This window comes from Mesoplodon bidens (genome assembly GCF_964165515.1).
Source record: "Mesoplodon bidens genome assembly, chromosome: 9".
In the NCBI taxonomy this organism is placed as follows: domain Eukaryota; kingdom Metazoa; phylum Chordata; class Mammalia; order Artiodactyla; family Ziphiidae; genus Mesoplodon; species Mesoplodon bidens.
Window position 1 is genome coordinate 101,955,015 of NC_138166.1, and position 17,310 is coordinate 101,972,324.

The 17,310-nt window shown below is 40.5% G+C and overlaps 1 protein-coding gene across 11 annotated transcripts in view; it reads right to left on the reverse strand.

Annotated features, from left to right (window-relative positions):
* KMT2C (lysine methyltransferase 2C) overlaps positions 1-17,310 on the reverse strand; it is a 291,663-nt gene that overhangs the window by 198,454 nt on the left and 75,899 nt on the right. For all 11 annotated transcript variants that reach the window (XR_014016732.1, XM_081244951.1, XM_081244952.1 and 8 more), the window contains exon 2: positions 14,528-14,616. Coding sequence is in view for 10 of the 11 variants with exons in the window: in XM_081244951.1 (XP_081101077.1) it covers positions 14,528-14,616 (89 nt within the window). In the remaining variant the exon portion in view is untranslated. The remainder of the gene's footprint in view (positions 1-14,527; positions 14,617-17,310) is intronic.

The window sequence follows — 17,310 nt, forward strand, 5'->3', positions numbered from 1 at the left end:
AGCCTGTGAGCCACAACTACTGAGCCTGCACTCTAGAGCTCGCATGCCACAACTACTGAGCCCGCGTGCCATACCTACTGAAGCCCGTGTGCCTAGAGCCCGTGCTCCACAACAAGAGAAGCCACTGCAATGAGAAGTCCGTGCACTGCACCGAAGAGTAGCCCCCACTGGCCGCAACCAGAGAAAGCCCGCGCACAGCAACAAAGACCCAACGCAGCCAGAAATAAAAATAAAAATAAATAAATTTTTTTAAAAAACCTACAGCCAACATCATATTTAATGGTGAGAGACTAAAAGCTTTCCCACTAAGATGAGGAACAAGGTGAGGATATCCCCCTCTCACAACTCCTTTTGAACATCATCTGGAAGTTCCAGCTACTGCAATAAGACCAGAAAAAGAAATGAAAGGTATGCTGATTTAGAAGGAAGAAACAAAAAACTTCAAAGTCAAAGACATCATGACTGTCTACATAGAAAATCTGAAAGAATCAACAAAAAAACTCCTTGTCTATATAGCAAGGTCTCAGGATGTAAGGTTAATATACAGAAGTAAATCACTTTCCTATACACCAGCAATGAACAAGTGAAATTTTTAAAAAAATCATATTAGCACTTCCTCCAAAAAATACTTAGGTATAAATCTAACAAAATATGTACAAGATTTACATGACAAAAACTACAAAACTGATGAAAAAATCAAAGAACTAAACAGAGTTATTCTGCATTCATGAACTGGAAGAGTCAATAGTACCAAGATGTCAGTTCTTCCCAATTTGATCTATAGTCAATGCAATCCTAATCAAAATCTATCAAGTTATTTCATGGATATCAAAAAACTGATTCTAAAATGTATATGGGGACTTGCCTGGTGGCACAGTGGTTAGGAATCTGCCTGACAATGCAGGGGACACGGGTTCGAGCCCTGGTCTGGGAAGATCCCACATGCCGCGGAGCAACTAAGCCCATGTGCCACAACTACTGAGCCTGCACTCAAGAGCCCACGAGTCACAACTACTGAGCCCTCGCGCCACAACTACTGAAGCCAGCGTGCCTAGAGCCCATGCTCCACAACAAGCAAAGCCACCACAATGAGAAGCCCTCACACTGCAACAAAGAGTCGCCCCCGGTTGCCACAACTAGAGAAAGCGCACACAGCAACAAAGACCCAACACAGCCAAAAATAAATAAGTTAATTAATTGATTTTAAAATAATAACAAAAAATATATATATTTAAAATGTATATGGAGAAGCAAAAGACCCAGAAGAGACACCATGATACTGAAGGAGAAGAGCAAAGTTGGAGAACTGATACTACCTGGTCTCGAGATTACTTCTACAGTAATCAAAAATAAGGAAAGAATACAGAGCCCAGAAATGACCCACATAAATACAGTTAACTGATCTTTGAGAGAGGAGCAAAGGCAATACAATGGAGAAGAGACAGCCGTGTCAACAGGTGGTGCGGGAGGAAATGGACATCCAAGCACACACACAAAAAGAATCTAGACACAAACCTTACACCCTTCACAAAAATTAACTCAAAATGGATCACAGAATGTGAAATGTAAAACTATAAAACTCCTAGAAGATAACATAGGAGAAAATCTAGATGACCTTGGGTTTGGCAATGACTTTTTAGATACAACACCAAAAGCATGATACATGAGAGAAATAATTGATACACTAGATAGACTTCATTAAAATTTAAAATTTCTGCTCTGCAGAAAACATTGCCAAGAGATACATAAAGACAAGCCACAGACTAGAAGAAAATATTTGCAAAAGACATATCTGGTAAAGGACTCTTATCCAGATTGTATGAAGAACTCTTATAACTCAAAAATAAGAAAATGAACAACCTGATTAAAAAATGAGTCAAAGAATTTAACAGAGTAGTGGAAGAAGATATACAGATGGAAAATAAGCATATTAAAAGATATCCCTGGGCTTCCCTGGTGGCACAGTGGTTAAGAGTCCGCCTGCCGATGCAGGGGACGCGGGTTCGTGCCCCGGTCGGGGAGGATCCCAAGTGCTGTGGAGCAGCTGGGCCCATGAGCCATGGCCGCTGGGCCTGGGCGTCCGGAGCCTGTGCTCCGCAACGGGAGAGGCCACAGCAGTGAGAGGCCCGCGTACCACAAAAAAAAAGATATCCCTCATCATATGTTATCAGGGAAGTGTAAATTAAAACAATGAGATACTATTAAACACCTATTAGAATGGTCAAAGTCCAGAACACTGACAACTCCAAATGCTGGTGAGGCTGTGGAGCAACGGGAACTCTCATTCATTGCTGGTGGGAATGCAAAATGGTACATCTACTTTGGAAAATGGTTTGGCAGTTTCTCACAAAAGTAAATATACTCTCACCATATGACCCAGCAATCATGCTCCTTGGTATTTACCCAAAGGAGCTGAAAACTTATGTCCACACAAAACTCTGCACACAAATGTTTACAGCAGCTTTATTCATAATTGCGAGAACCTAGATAGAAGCAACCAAGGTGTCCTTTAATAGGTGAACAGATAAACTGCTGTACATACATACAACAGAATATTTTTCAGCAATAAAAAGAAATGAGTTTTCAAGCCATGAAAAGAACCGTAAATGTATACTACTAAGTGAAAGGAGTCAATCTGGAAAGGCTGCATATGGTACAATTCCAATTATATTACATTTTGGAAAAGACAAAACTATGGAGACAGAAAAAAGAACAATGGTTGTCAGGGCTTAGAGGGGAGGAAAGGATGAACAGACAGAGCACAGAGGATTTTCAGGGCAGTGAAAGTACCTGTATGATACTGTATTGATCGATATATGTCATTACACGTTCTTCCCAAACCTACAGAATGTACACCACCAAGAGTGAACCCTAATGTAAACTACGCACTTAAGGTGAAAATACTGTGTCACTGTAGTTTCATCAATCATAACAGATGCACCAATGCTGATGGGAGTGCTGATAAACGGGAGGCTATGCGTGTGCAGGGGCAGGAGGTAAATGGGGAATATCTGTGCCTTCCACTCAATTTTGCTGTGAACCTGTAACTGTTCTAAAAACTAAAGTCTACTTAAAAAATTATGCTAGTGGTAAACTGAAAGTATGAATGTGAACTGATATTTATAAGCAAGTATATACAGCCTCACATTTATATAATTACTAGTATATCACTAGAATGAACTAACATAACTAATTCTCAACAGAAACAATATGATATGCATCCCTACAGCCTAGACCTCTATCTCTCATACTAGGCTCCACTAAAAAGAACTAGTAGTCTTATAGAGCAGGCGATTTCATCTCCTGAGGCAGAGAGTAGTAAAGATGGGCCTGAAAAATATTCTCGCCAACAAGCAATACCTTTGAAACATTTTGAGATATTAAAAAGGATTAAGAAGCCAGCCAAAAAGGGGCTCCCACTAGCCACACAACTGCAACTTCAGCAGTTTAAAAGAAAAAGGTTTAATTATAATTAGCTAAATCATAACCAGTTATAATTAACTAAAACAAGTTTGCAAAGCCCTGATTCTATAATGACTCTCAAAGAAAAGTGGAATTTCTCTCCTCAAGTAACTTCATTCAAGTTGATTTTATTCATAAAGAAAAATGGACACAGAACTGGCAACAGTCGCACCACCTCCAAAAGAGAGGATTCTTCTTACCATAAAAACTTGTGAGAATTCTTGCTACTTTCCCAATGACCACTTGTAGGATACTCATTCCCATCACTTACCCTCACCCCACACACACACCTTAAAAGAGTACTCATTTTAATAAATACTCTTAAATTACTACAAATCGTTAAAGAAATGTGTCAAGGCACACAATTCACAGAGTAAGAGACCTTCCAGTAAATCCTGGGCCTGGAGACATGCAGAGATGTCAAAGTCTTGCAGTCAACTGGAATGTGCTTTTAAATTGATTAGAAACTTACGAAACTTTCTTCTCTTTGCTTGCAGGTTGGTAATTTTAACAATTGTTCTTTATCCTTTTCTTTACTATTCTCCTTGCCCTATGTGTTCACTAAAGGAACTGGACAAAGGTCTTTCCAAGCACAAAGACAGAGCAAAGACTAACACAATTGGCTTTATTTAACTTTCATACGGAAGGACAGGATAAATATACATGTTTATATATATATATGGCATCAATACCTATCATATGCCTAGAAGTATTCTGGGCACTGGGAATAAATCAATGAACAAGACAAATCTCTGACCTCATGAAGTTTATGTTTTAGTGTGAAAGGCACACAAACAAATATGTAATACAATGTCATATCTGTTAAATACTAGGAGGAGAAGTAAAGCAGGAAAAGAAGACAGAGCACGACAAGTGCTGCTTTTTGACAGGTTGGTCAGGAAAGGCCTCTCCAACAAGACAGCACTAGGTAGAAATTTGACTGACGTATGGCAAAAAGTTCCATGAGTATCTGGGAGAAAGGCGTTCCAAGCAAAGAAGACAAAAAGTTCAAGTGCCTGAAAAAGGAATATGGCTGGAGCCCAGAGAGCAAGGGGAAGACAGGAGATGTGGTTGGACAGGTAGCCAAGGTCAGTAGAGCTTGAAGATCATATATGGACTTTAGGTTTTATTTTAAGTATCCCTGGAGGCCTTGAATAGTTTAAAGAGGGAAATAAAACACTCTTACTTTGGGTTTTAATTAAAAGCTCACTCCAGAAATACAGCTACATGTGGAACAACTCCTACAGAACACCTACTGAACGCTGGCAGAAGACCCCAGACCTCCCAAAAGGCAAGAAACTCCCCACATACCTGGGAAGGGCAAAGCGGAGAGATTCCCGCACAGAGGATCGGTGCCGAGCGGCACTCACCAGCCCGACAGGCTTGTCTGCTCGCCCGCCGGGGCGGGCGGCGCTGGAAGCTGAGGCTCGGGCTTCGGTCAGAGCGCAGGGAGAGGACTGGGGCTGGCGGCGAGAACTCAGCCTGAAGGGGGCTAATGTGCCACAGCTAGCCGGGAGGGAGTCCGGGAAAACTCTGGAGCTGCCGAAGAGGCAAGAGACTTTTTCTTCCCTCTTGGTTTCCTGGTGCGCAAGGAGAGGGGATTCAGAGCGCTGCTTAAAGGAGCTCCACAGACGGGCACAAGTCGCGGCTGAAAGCGCGGAGCCCAGAGACGGGCGTGGGACGCTGGGGCTGCTGCTGCCGCCGCCAAGAGGCCTGTGTGCGAGCGCAGGTCACTGTCCACGCCGCCCTTCCGGGAGCCTGTGCAGCCCGCCACTGCCGGGGTCCCGGGATCCAGGGGCGGATTCCCTGGGAGAACGCACGGCACGCCTCGGGCTGGTGCAACGTGACGCCGGCCTCTGCCACTGCAGGCTCGCCCCGCACTCCGTGCCCCTCCCTCCCGCCCGGCCTGAGTGAGCCAGAGTCCCCGAAGAGGCTGCTCCTTTAACCCTGTCCTGTCTGAGCGAAGAACAGACGCCCTCAGGCGACCTACACGCAGAGGCGGGGCCAAATCCAAAGCTGAGACCCAGGAGCTGTGAGAACAAAGAAGAGAAAGGGAAACCTCCCCCAGCAGCCTCAGAAGCAGCGGATTAAAGCTCCACAATCAACTTGATGTACCCTGCATCTGTGGAATACATGAACAGACAACAAATCATCCCAAATTGAGGAGCCAGGAGTCAGTGCTGTGCCTCTGAGGTGGGAGAGCCAACTTCAGGACACTGGTCCACAAGAGACCTCCCAGCTCCACATAATATCAAACGGTGAAAATCTTCCAGAGATCTCCATCTCAACACCAGCACCCAGCTTCACTCAACGACCAGCAAGCTACAGTGCTGGACACCCTATGCCAAACAACTAGCAAGACAGGAACACAACGACACCCATTAGCAGAGAGGTGGCCTAAAATCATAAAAAGTCCACAGACACCCCAAAAGACACCACCAGATGTGGACCTGCCCACCAGAAAGACAAGATCCAGCCTCATCCACCAGAACACAGGCACTAGTCCCCTCCACCAGGAAGCCTACACAACCCACTAAACCAACCTTAGCCACTGGGGACAGACACCAAAAACAACGGGAACTATGAACCTGCAGCCTGCAAAAAAGAGACCCCAAACACAGTAACATAAGCAAAATGAGAAGACAGAAAAACACACAGCAGGAGAAGGAGCAAGATAAAAACCCACCAGACCTAACAAATGAAGAGGTAATAGGCAGTCTACCTGAAAAAGAATTCAGAATAATGATGGTAAATATGATCCAAGATTCTATTTCCAAGATCCAAAATCTTGGAAATAGAATAGACAAAATGCAAGAAACAGTTAACAAGGACCTAGAAGAACTAAAGATGAATCAAGCATCGATTAAAAACACAATAAATGAAATAAAAAATACTCTAGATGGGATCAATAGCAGAATAACTGAGGCAGAAGAACGGATAAGTGAGGTGGAAGATAAAATAGTGGAAATAACTGCTGCAGAGCAAAATAAAGAAAAAAGAATGAAAAGAACAGAGGACAGTCTCAGAGACCTCTGGGACAACATTAAACGCACCAACATTCGAATTATAGGGGTTCCAGAAGAAGAAGAGAAAAAGAAAGGGACTGAGAAAATATTTGAAGAGATTATAGTTGAAAACTTCCCTAATATGGGAAAGGAAATAGTTAATCAAGTCCAGGAGGCACAGAGAGTCCCATACAGAATAAATCCAAGGAGAAATACGCCAAGACACATATTAATCAAACTGTCAAAAATTAAACACAAAGAAATCATATTAAAAGCAGCAAGGCAAAAAAAACAAATAACACACAAGGGAATCCCTATCAGGATAACAACTGATCTCTCAGCAGAAACTCTACAAGCCAGAAGGGAGTGGCAGGACATAATTAAAGTGATGAAGGAGAAAAACCTGCAACCAAGATTACTCTACCCAGCAAGGATCTCATTCAGATTTGATGGAGAAATTAAAACGTTTACAGACAAGCAAAAGCTGAGAGAGTTCAGCACCACCAAACCAGCTTTACAACAAATGCTAAAGGAACTTCTCTAGGCAAGAAACACAACAGAAGGAAAAGACCTACAATAACGAACCCAAAACAATTAAGAAAATGGGAATAGGAACATACATATCGATAATTACCTTAAATGTAAATGGACTAAATGCTCCCACCAAAAGACACAGATTGGCTGAATGGATACAAAAACAAGACCCATATATATGCTGTCTACAAGAGACCCACTTCAGACCTAGAGACACATACAGACTGAAAGTAAGGGGATGGCAAAAGATATTCCATGCAAATGGAAACCAAAAGAAAGCTGGGGTAGCAATTCTCATATCAGACAAAATAGACTTTAAAATAAAGACTACTAGAAGAGACAAAGAAGGACACTACATAATGATCAAGGGATCGATCCAAGAAGAAGATATAACAATTGTAAATATTTAGGCACCCAACATAGGAGCACCTCAATACATAAGGCAAATACTAACAGCCATAAAAGGAGAAATCGACAGTAACACAATCATAGTAGGGGACTTTAACACCCCACTTTCACCAATGGACAGATCATCCAAAATGAAAATAAATAAGGAAACACAAGCTTTAAATGATACATTAAACAAGATGGACTTAATTGATATTTATAGGACATTCCATCCAAAAACAACAGAATACACATATTTCTCAAGTGCTCATGGAACATTCTCCAGGATAGATCATATCTTGGGTCACAAATCAAGCCTTGGTAAATTTAAGAAAATTGAAGTTGTATCAAGTATCTTTTCCGACCACAATGCTATGAGACTAGATATCAATTACAAGAAAAAGAGCTGTAAAAAATACAAACACATGGAAGCTAAACAATACACTACTTAATAACAAAGTGATCACTGAAGAAATCAAAGAGGAAATTAAAAAATACCTAGAAACAAATGACAATGGTGACACGACAACCCAAAACCTATGGGATGCAGCAAAAGCAGTTCTAAGAGGGAAGTTTATAGCAATACAATCCCACCTTAAGAAACAGGAAACATCTCAAGTAAACAACCTGACCTTACACCGAAAGCAATTAGAGAAAGAAGAACAAAACACCCCCAAAGTTAGCAGAAGGAAAGAAATCATAAAAATCAGATCAGAAATAAATGAAAAAGAAATGAAGGAAACGATAGCAAAGATCAATAAAACTAAAAGCTGGTTCTTTGAGAAGATAAACAAAATTGATAAACCATTAGCCAGACTCATCAAGAAAAAAAGGGAGAAGACTCAAATCAATAGAATTAGAAATGCAAAAGGAGAAGTAACAACTGACACTGCAGAAATACAAAAGATCATGAGAGATTACTACAAGCAACTCTATGCCAATAAAATGGACAACCTGGAAGAAATGGACAAATTCTTAGAAATGCACAACCTGCCAAGACTGAATCAGGAAGAAATAGAAAATATGAACAGACCAATCACAAGCACTGAAATTGAAACTGTGATAAAAAATCTTCCAACAAACAAAAGCCCAGGACCAGATGGCTTCACAGGCGAATTCTATCAAGCATTTAGAGAAGAGCTAACACCTATCCTTCTCAAACTCTTCCAAAATATATCAGAGGAAGGAACACTCCCAAACTCATTCTACAAGGCCACCATCACCTTGATACCAAAACCAGACAAGGACGTCACAAAGAAAGAAAACTACAGGCCAATATCACTGATGAACATAGATGCAAAAATCCTCCACAAAATACTAGCAAACAGAATCCAGCAGCACATTAAAAGGATCATACACCATGGTAAAGTGGGGTTTATTCCAGGGAAACAGGGATTCTTCAATATACGCAAATCAATCAACGTGATACACCATATTAACAAATTGAAGGAGAAAAAACATATGATCATCTCAATAGATGCAGAGAAAGCTTTCGACAAAATTCAACACCCATTTATGATAAAAACCCTGCAGAAAGTAGGCATAGAGGGAACTTTCCTCAACATAATAAAGGCCATATATGACAAACCCACAGCCAGCATCGTCCTCAATGGTGAAAAACTGAAACCATTTCCACTAAGATCAGGAACAAGACAAGGTTGCCCACTCTCACCACTCTTATTCAACATAGTTTTGGAAGTTTTAGCCACAGCAATCAGAGAAGAAAAGGAAATAAAAGGAATCCAAATTGGAAAAGAAGAAGTAAAGCTGTCACTGTTTGCAGATGACATGATACTATACATAGAGAATCCTAAAGATGCTACCAGAAAACTACTAGAGCTAATCAATGAATTTGGTAAAGTTGCAGGATACAAAATTAATGCACAGAAATCTCTGGCATTCCTATATACCAATGATGAAAAATCTGAAAGTGAAATCAAGGAAACACTCCCATTTACCATTGCAACAAAAAGAATAAAATATCTAGGAATAAACCTACCTAAGGAGACAAAAGGCCTGTATGCAGAAAATTATAAGACACTGATGAAAGAAATTAACGATGATACAAATAGATGGAGAGATGTACCATGTTCTTGGATTGGAAGAATCAACATTGTGAAAATGACTCTACTACCCAAAGCAATCTACAGATTCAATGCAATCCCTATCAAACTACCACTGGCATTTTTCACAGAACTAGAACAAAAAATTCCACAATTTGTATGGAAACACAAAAGAGCCCGAATAGCCAAAGCAATCTTGAGAATGAAAAACGGAGCTGGAGGAATCAGGCTCCCTGACTTCAGACTATACTACGAAGCTACAGTAATCAAGACAGTGTGGTACTGGCACAAAAACAGAAAGCTAGGTCAATGGAACAGGATAGAAAGCCCAGAAATAAACCCACGGACATATGGTCACCTTATCTTTGATAAAGGAGGCAGGAATGTACAGTGGAGAAAGGACAGTCTCTTCAATAAGTGGTGCTGGGAAAACTGGATAGGGACATGTAAAAGTATGAGATTAGATCACTCCCTAACACCATACACAAAAATAAGCTCAAAATGGATTAAAGACCTAAATGTAAGGCCAGACACTATCAAACTCTTAGAGGAAAACATAGGCAGAACACTCTATGACATAAATCACAGCAAGATTCTTTTTGACCCACCTCCTAGAGAAATGGAAATAAAGACAAAAATAAACAAATGGGACCTAATGAAACTTAAAAGCTTTTGCACAGCAAAGGAAACCATAAACAAGACCAAAAGACAACCCTCAGAATGGGAGAAAATATTTGCAAATGAAGCAACTGACAAAGGATTAATCTCCAAAATGTATAAGCAGCTCATGCAGCTCAATAACAAAAAAACAAACAACCCAATCCAAAAATGGGCAGAAGACCTAAATAGACATTTCTCCACAGAAGATATACAGACTGCCAACAAACACATGAAAGGATGCTCAACATCTTTACTCATTAGAGAAATGTAAATCAAAACTACAATGAGATATCATCTCACACCAGTCAGAATGGCCATCATCAAAAAATCTAGAAACAATAAATGCTGGAGAGAGTGTGGAAAAAAGGGAACACTCTTGCACTGCTGGTGGGAATGTGAATTGGTACAGCCACTATGGAGAACGGTATGGAGGTTCCTTAAAAAACTACAAATAGAACTACCATATGACCCAGCAATCCCACTACTGGGCATATACCCTGAGAAAACCATAATTCAAAAAGAGACATGTACCAAAATGTTCATAGCAGCCCTATTTACAATAGCCCGGATATGGAAACAACCTAAATGTCCATCATCGGATGAATGGGTAAAGAAGATGTGGCACATATATACAATGGAATATTACTCAGCCATAAAAAGAAATGAAATCGAGCTATTTGTAATGAGGTGGATGGACCTAGAGTCTGTCATACAGAGTGAAGTAAGTCAGAAAGAGAAAGACAAATACCGTATGCTGACACATATATATGGAATTTAAGAAAAAAAAATGTCATGAAGAACCTAGGGGTAAAACGGGAATAAAGACACAGACCTACTTGAGAATGGACTTGAGGATATGGGGAGGGGGAAGGGTAAGCTGTGACAAAGCGAAAGAGAGGCATGGACATATATACACTACCAAACGTAAGGTAGATAGCTAGCGGGAAGCAGCCGCATAGCACAGGGAGATCAGCTCGGTGCTTTTTGACCGCCTGGAGGGGTGGGATAGGGAGGGTGGGAGGGAGACGCAAAAGGGAGGGGATATGGGAACATATGTATATGTATAACTGATTAAATTTGTTATAAAGCAAAAAAAATAAAAAAATAAAAAATAAATAAAGAAATAAAAGCTCACTCCAGTACTACATGAAGAACAAAACTAGAGTGGAGTGAGAGTAAGAGCAGCGAGACCAGTCGGGAAGCTCCTGCAGCGGTGCACACGCGCAGTGGTGGTGACTAGCTCTGGAGTGACAGCGAGGAGGAGACGAGCGGTGACTGCAATCGGGCAGGTCATCAAGGTAAAGCGCAAAGCATTGTCCAACAGGCTCCATACTTCGAGCCTGAACAATACACGATGTCATTTACTGAGGTGGGAACACTGGACATATAGAAGGTTTCGGGGCAACAGTAAACAGTTCCACAGAAGACACATTAAGTTTGAGACCCTCTTAAGACATCTAAGAGGAGATGTTAAGAAGTAAGCTGAAGATACTGGTTGTGTTCAAAGCAAGGAAAGAGCTGGTAATATAATTTTTAGAGTTACCAGCACATAGATAATATTTAAAGCAACTGAACTAAACGAGACCACCTAATCTGTGAGATGAGCAAAAGAGACCAGTGAGATAGGAAAAAGCAAGAGAATGTGGCATCCTGAAGCCAAATTAAAACAAAAAGTTTTCCTCCTGAAAGTGGCTGGCTGTGTGAAAATGACACTGCATACCTAAGGAGGCCAGAGACTCAACAGTGGTGCTGGCAACGCGAAACCAAAACCAGCTCTGGGAGAGCAGGAGGAAGACAGCCTGAGTGGAGCAGGTTCATGAAAAAATGGTCAAAAATAAGTAACAACCATAAGTATAGACAACTATTTCAAGGGCTTCTGCTATAAAGATGAGCAAAGATGCAATACGGTAGCTAAAAGGGGTAGCTGACCACAAGAAGTTACTTATGTTTAAGAAGGGTGATACTGCAACAAAGGCTAATACTAATGGAAATGATTCACTGAGAGGAAATTCTTGATACCAGAAACCAAGGAAAAGTGAAGGCGCAAACGGGACAGAAACCGGGACGCAGGTAGAAGAGTTGGCTGTAGATGACCCCAGAGACTTTTCATCCCACTTTAGGTTAGGAGGGTATAATAAAATAGATGGACAGAGATGCAAGCAGGAAAGAAGATTTGATTGCAGATGAATGTGGAATTTCTTTCCTTATTGCTTCTATTTATTTTTTCATTGAAATAAGCAAGATCATCAACTGAAAAATGAAAAATGAGGTGTCAGAAGTTTGAAGGGAGAAGAAAAGGTGGTGAAAGAATTATCCCTGATAATGGGAGAGGGAATTCTAAGTAGACTATAATGAGTGAAGGATAGCAATCATGACCCACTTGAGATTTGAGGTCATAAATTTAAAATGCCACCAGTCAGCAAGTTTACGGTTTTCTCCAGCCATTTTTGCTGCTAAAATGCAGAGTCTGAGTTTTGTTACGAAAGCAAAGTAGTGGGAGGATGGCAAAGGAGTTTAGGGTGCATAACAGAACAACTACAATAATGGATCACAGAATCTGAACTAGAAAAGGAGGCTGACAAACCCCATCAGTAAGATCACTGAGTTGGAGAATTCAGTGTGTCTGAAGAATTACTGTGGTGTGGATATAAGGAAAAAGTGAGGTAGTAAAAGAAGAGGTATAGTATGGACAGTTGAAACTGAGATTTTGGAAGTGAAACAGCAAGTGTCCTAGTAAGTGATACAGTGATAAAGGCTAAAGTTTGGCCATAAGAATGAGTGACTGAGGTGGGCTGGAGAAGAGGATTTTGAGGAAATCAAGGAGCTACAAGGTCTGGGTGTTGAGAAGATTATTAAAATTGACAATGGGAAAAGGAGAGGAAAATGGAAAGGGACGTGCTAAATCTTCAGAGCTAAGACAGAGTACTCAGGGAGACTTCTGGTAAGTGCAACCAAACGGGACCTGTGGACAGTCTTAGAGCACTGGCTTAAAGGGACTTGCAAGTAATCATGACATCGCAAGTGTCACTTAAAATCACAAAAAACTTTTCACAAGAAACTAACGGTACAAAGTACAGAAAAAATTTAAATTAAGGAGAAAATCTATGAAAAATAACTCGTGGAGAACTTACATAAATCCAAGTTTAAAGTAATGTGGTAAAGAGGGGCTTCCCTGGTGGCACAGTGGTTAAGAATCTGCCTGCCAGTGCAGGGGACCCAAGTTTGAGCCCTGGTCCGAGAAGATCCCACATGCGGCGGAGCAACTAAGCCCGTGCACCACAACAGCTGAGCCTGCGCTCTAGAGTCCACGAGCCACAACTACTGAAGCCTGCACACCTAGAGCCCGGGCTCGGCAACAAGAGAAGCCACTGCCATGAGAAGCCCGCGCACCGCAATGAACAGTAGCCCCTGCTCGCCGAAACTAGAGAAAGCCTGCACGCAGCAACAAAGACCCAACGCAGCCAAAAAAAAACCATAAATAAAATAAATAAATTTATAAAAATAAATAAATAATGTGGTAATGAATGTACACCAAAGGGTAAAATGTAGAATTCTGAACTTCCAAGCTTCTCTCCTGTCACTCTACTTAACTAGACTCTATGGGAAAAAGGAATGAGAACTGCAGAACTTTTGAAGGCTTCTCCAAGAATTACAAGGATATAATAGCAACACATTTGACAACCAAAAGTACTTCATGGAAAATTATATTATAAAAGATACGGCAATTTCTAATTTTCTCTAAAAACTGTATGACATTCTGTAAGCATCAAGGTGGTGACATTCAACATCAGAGAAAAAGCCTATCAACTATGTCTAAACAACAACTGTAAAAATACTGACAATGACAGACCATCTCGCATAGATATCCTGTGAACACAATATGAAACCTAGTCCCATTGACAGGTCATTAAATCACTAACTTGGTATAAACTTTGGAAACCACTTTGGGCAACCTATTCTACTTTCCTTTTGCAGATGCAAAACACACATTAGCTTATTTAAGGCACCTAAAAGTCCAGTAGACTAGGAAGTATTTGGTCTGGTCTTACCCAGCATTTCACAGTATTATTTGCTAATGGAACATATTTTTTCCTCACATATATACTAACACAATAAACAAACACTAGATGGTTCATAAGCCAGAAATCTCCCATGAGATATCATACGAATGGCCTGGAATTACTGTTTACTCCAGTTTTAATTTTGCTTTAATAAAATATTTCTCTACAGAGATTAAAGGATTTCTACTAAATCAGAGCTTTAGGGGAAAAAACGGAGAAAACTCAGTTTTTTCACTTTGTCATTACTTATTAAACTACTCTAGCACATGGAAGTTTTAGAACTCGGTGTATAGACGACTGATAACTGTACAAATTATTCTGTACATTCTTAAATTTTTAAATTAAGTTTTGAAACCTGTTTCCACAGTATTTTCTGTTTCTGTTGTCTCCAGCCCATCCATGCTGTCCTCATCTTCCACTGTACTTTTTCCTCTACTTCGAGGCCTATGGACAAAGAAATAAACATATAATTAAATGTTACACATTAAATCTTAGAATTATACTCAAAATAAAGCACAAGTTGAAGGTACACAAAATAATTTAGGCAATTTTTCCTTTCCTTTACCACATCAAATAGTAAATATCACACTTTACAGTCATTTTTCCCACATATTCAGCCCTTCCTTATACCTAAATGTGGGGACAGGCCCATATTAATATGTTTGTATCATCATAACTCACTTCTGTAAGTATTCTCCAGGCTAGGTTTTCCCCTCTTTTACCAGACCTTGAGATCACTCCCTCTGTCTACAGTAGAGGTTTTTTTGTGGTTTTTTTTTTTGCGGTACGTGGGCCTCTCACTGCTGTGGCCTCTCCTGTTGTGGAGCACAGGCTCCGGACACGCAGGCCCAGCGGCCATGGCTCATGGGCCTAGCCACTCCGCGGCATGTGGGATCTTCCCAAACCAGGGCATGAACCCGTGTCCCCTGCATCGGCAGGCGGACTCTCAACTACTGCGCCACCAGGGAAGCCCTACAGTAGTGGTTTTTAACTACCTAGTGGGTTCAAAGTTCACACACCAGGTTACACCTCTAGATCTACTGAAATTGAGGAGTGATGTCCAGACGTCTGCATTTTTAAGACACCTATCCATTAAGAAGAAAGTGAGGCACACTCCTGCAAGCCACCCCCCAAAAAACAAAAAAATCTAACTATTAAGCATGATCTAATCACACTTGCCTTACAAGTGTGATGCATTTTAATTTATAAACACTTCAGTAAAGTAAAATAAACATAAGAATCATGGTAAGATCAGTTCGGTGTTTTGTGACCACCCATAGGGGTGGGATAGGGAGGGAGGGGATATGGTTAGATATGTATACATATAGCTGATTCACTTTGTTATACAGCAGAAACTAACACAACATTGTAAAGCAATTATACTTCAATAAAGATGTTTAAAAAAAAGAATCATGGTAAAGTACAATTCTCTTACCCAATGCAATTAACTAAAAAGACCTTTAAAGTTTTTGAGGTCTCATAAAGGATAGAAGTGAGTCAAAAAAAGTTTTTAAACACATAAAACAAAAAAAGACATTACATATAAAAAAAACTGAGAAATTGACAAAGCAGTATTCAGATAATTTCAGAGCTTTAAATTATTTCATTACTTAAAAAGAAAAAGTACAAACGAACACAGTATTTATTTGAAAAATACTTAAAGAGTTGAAAACAATAAAGAATAGAGAAAAATAATATGAACAGGTAAAGCAAAAAAGACTTTTAAACAACAGGAAACCTATTTAAATCTTTTTTTAAAATTTTATGTATTTATTTTTGGCTGTGTTGGGTCTTTGTTGCTGCGTGCAGGCTTTCTCTAGTTGTGGTGAGCAGAGGCTACTCTTCATTGTGATGCACAGGCTTCTCACTGCGGTGGCTTCTCTTGTTGTGGAACACGGGCTCTAGTCGCGCGGGCTTCAGTAGTTTTGGCTCGTGGGCTCTAGAGCACAGGCTCAGTAGCTGTGGCGCACGGGCTTAGTTGTTCCGCGGCATGTGGGATCTTCCCGGACCAGGGCTTGAACCCGTGTCCCCTGCATTGGCAGGTGGATTCTTAACCACTGCGCCACCAGGGAAGGCCTAAATCTTATTTTTAAAAGGATATTAATCCATCAAAACCAATAAAGGAGATATAAAATTTTTTTAAGTTAAAGCAATCAAGGTCCAAATAGTTTTATAAGTGCAATACTACACACTGTCAAAAAGTCATCCTCATCCCACAGAAAAAAATTAAAAGGAAATAACCAAAGCAAAATCCTAACATATCCAAAAAACTATGAATGAAAACAAATACCAATAAATATAATGAGAATGCAAGTATAATTTAATATTAGAAATTTGCCAATATAACACACCAAGTCAAGCAGCCAAAACAGCATCATTCATGAGAGGAAGGGAGAAAGTAGGCAGAACAAATAAGAGATGACAAAAACTTGATGGGAAAGGGTGATTGGGGCTAAGGTTGATTTTATTGTTCATAGAAAAAGAGAGAGAATAATTATTTTTAGAATTTATTAAGGCAAATAGTTATGTTTAAGTAGTAGTAGTTATGTTTAAGTCATGTTTAACTTAAAAAAAAAAACTTTAGAGGGATTTCCCTGGTGGTTCAGTGGTCAAGAATCTGCCTCCCAATGCAGGGGACACGATTTCGATCCCTGGTTGGGGAACTAAGATCCCACATGCCTCAGGGCAACTAAGCCCGTGCACCGCAACTACTGAGCACGCAGGCCACAACTAGAGAGCACACGCACCACAACTAGAGAAGCCTGCGCACCACAGCAAGGAGCCCCACCTCAGCAAAGGATCACGTATATGCCACAATGAAGATCCCATGTACCACAACTAAGAAGCGACACAGTCAAAAAATAAAATAAATATATTTTATATTTCCATGTTGCATTCATCTGCTCAATCATCAGTTAAGGGTGCTAAAGGAGGCTAGAAGTTGTAGAACAGAGTACGCAGTAGGAAGGAGCTGTGCAGAGAAAAAGCTCCAGAAATCTGCATAAGGGTACCCTTGAGTTTTTATCTGAATACCAAACTGTACAGTTGTGGTATAAAACCTCACAAGGCAGGGCTTCCCTGGTGGCGCAGTGGTTGAGAGTCCGCCTGCCGATGCAGGGGACACGGGTTCGTGCCCCA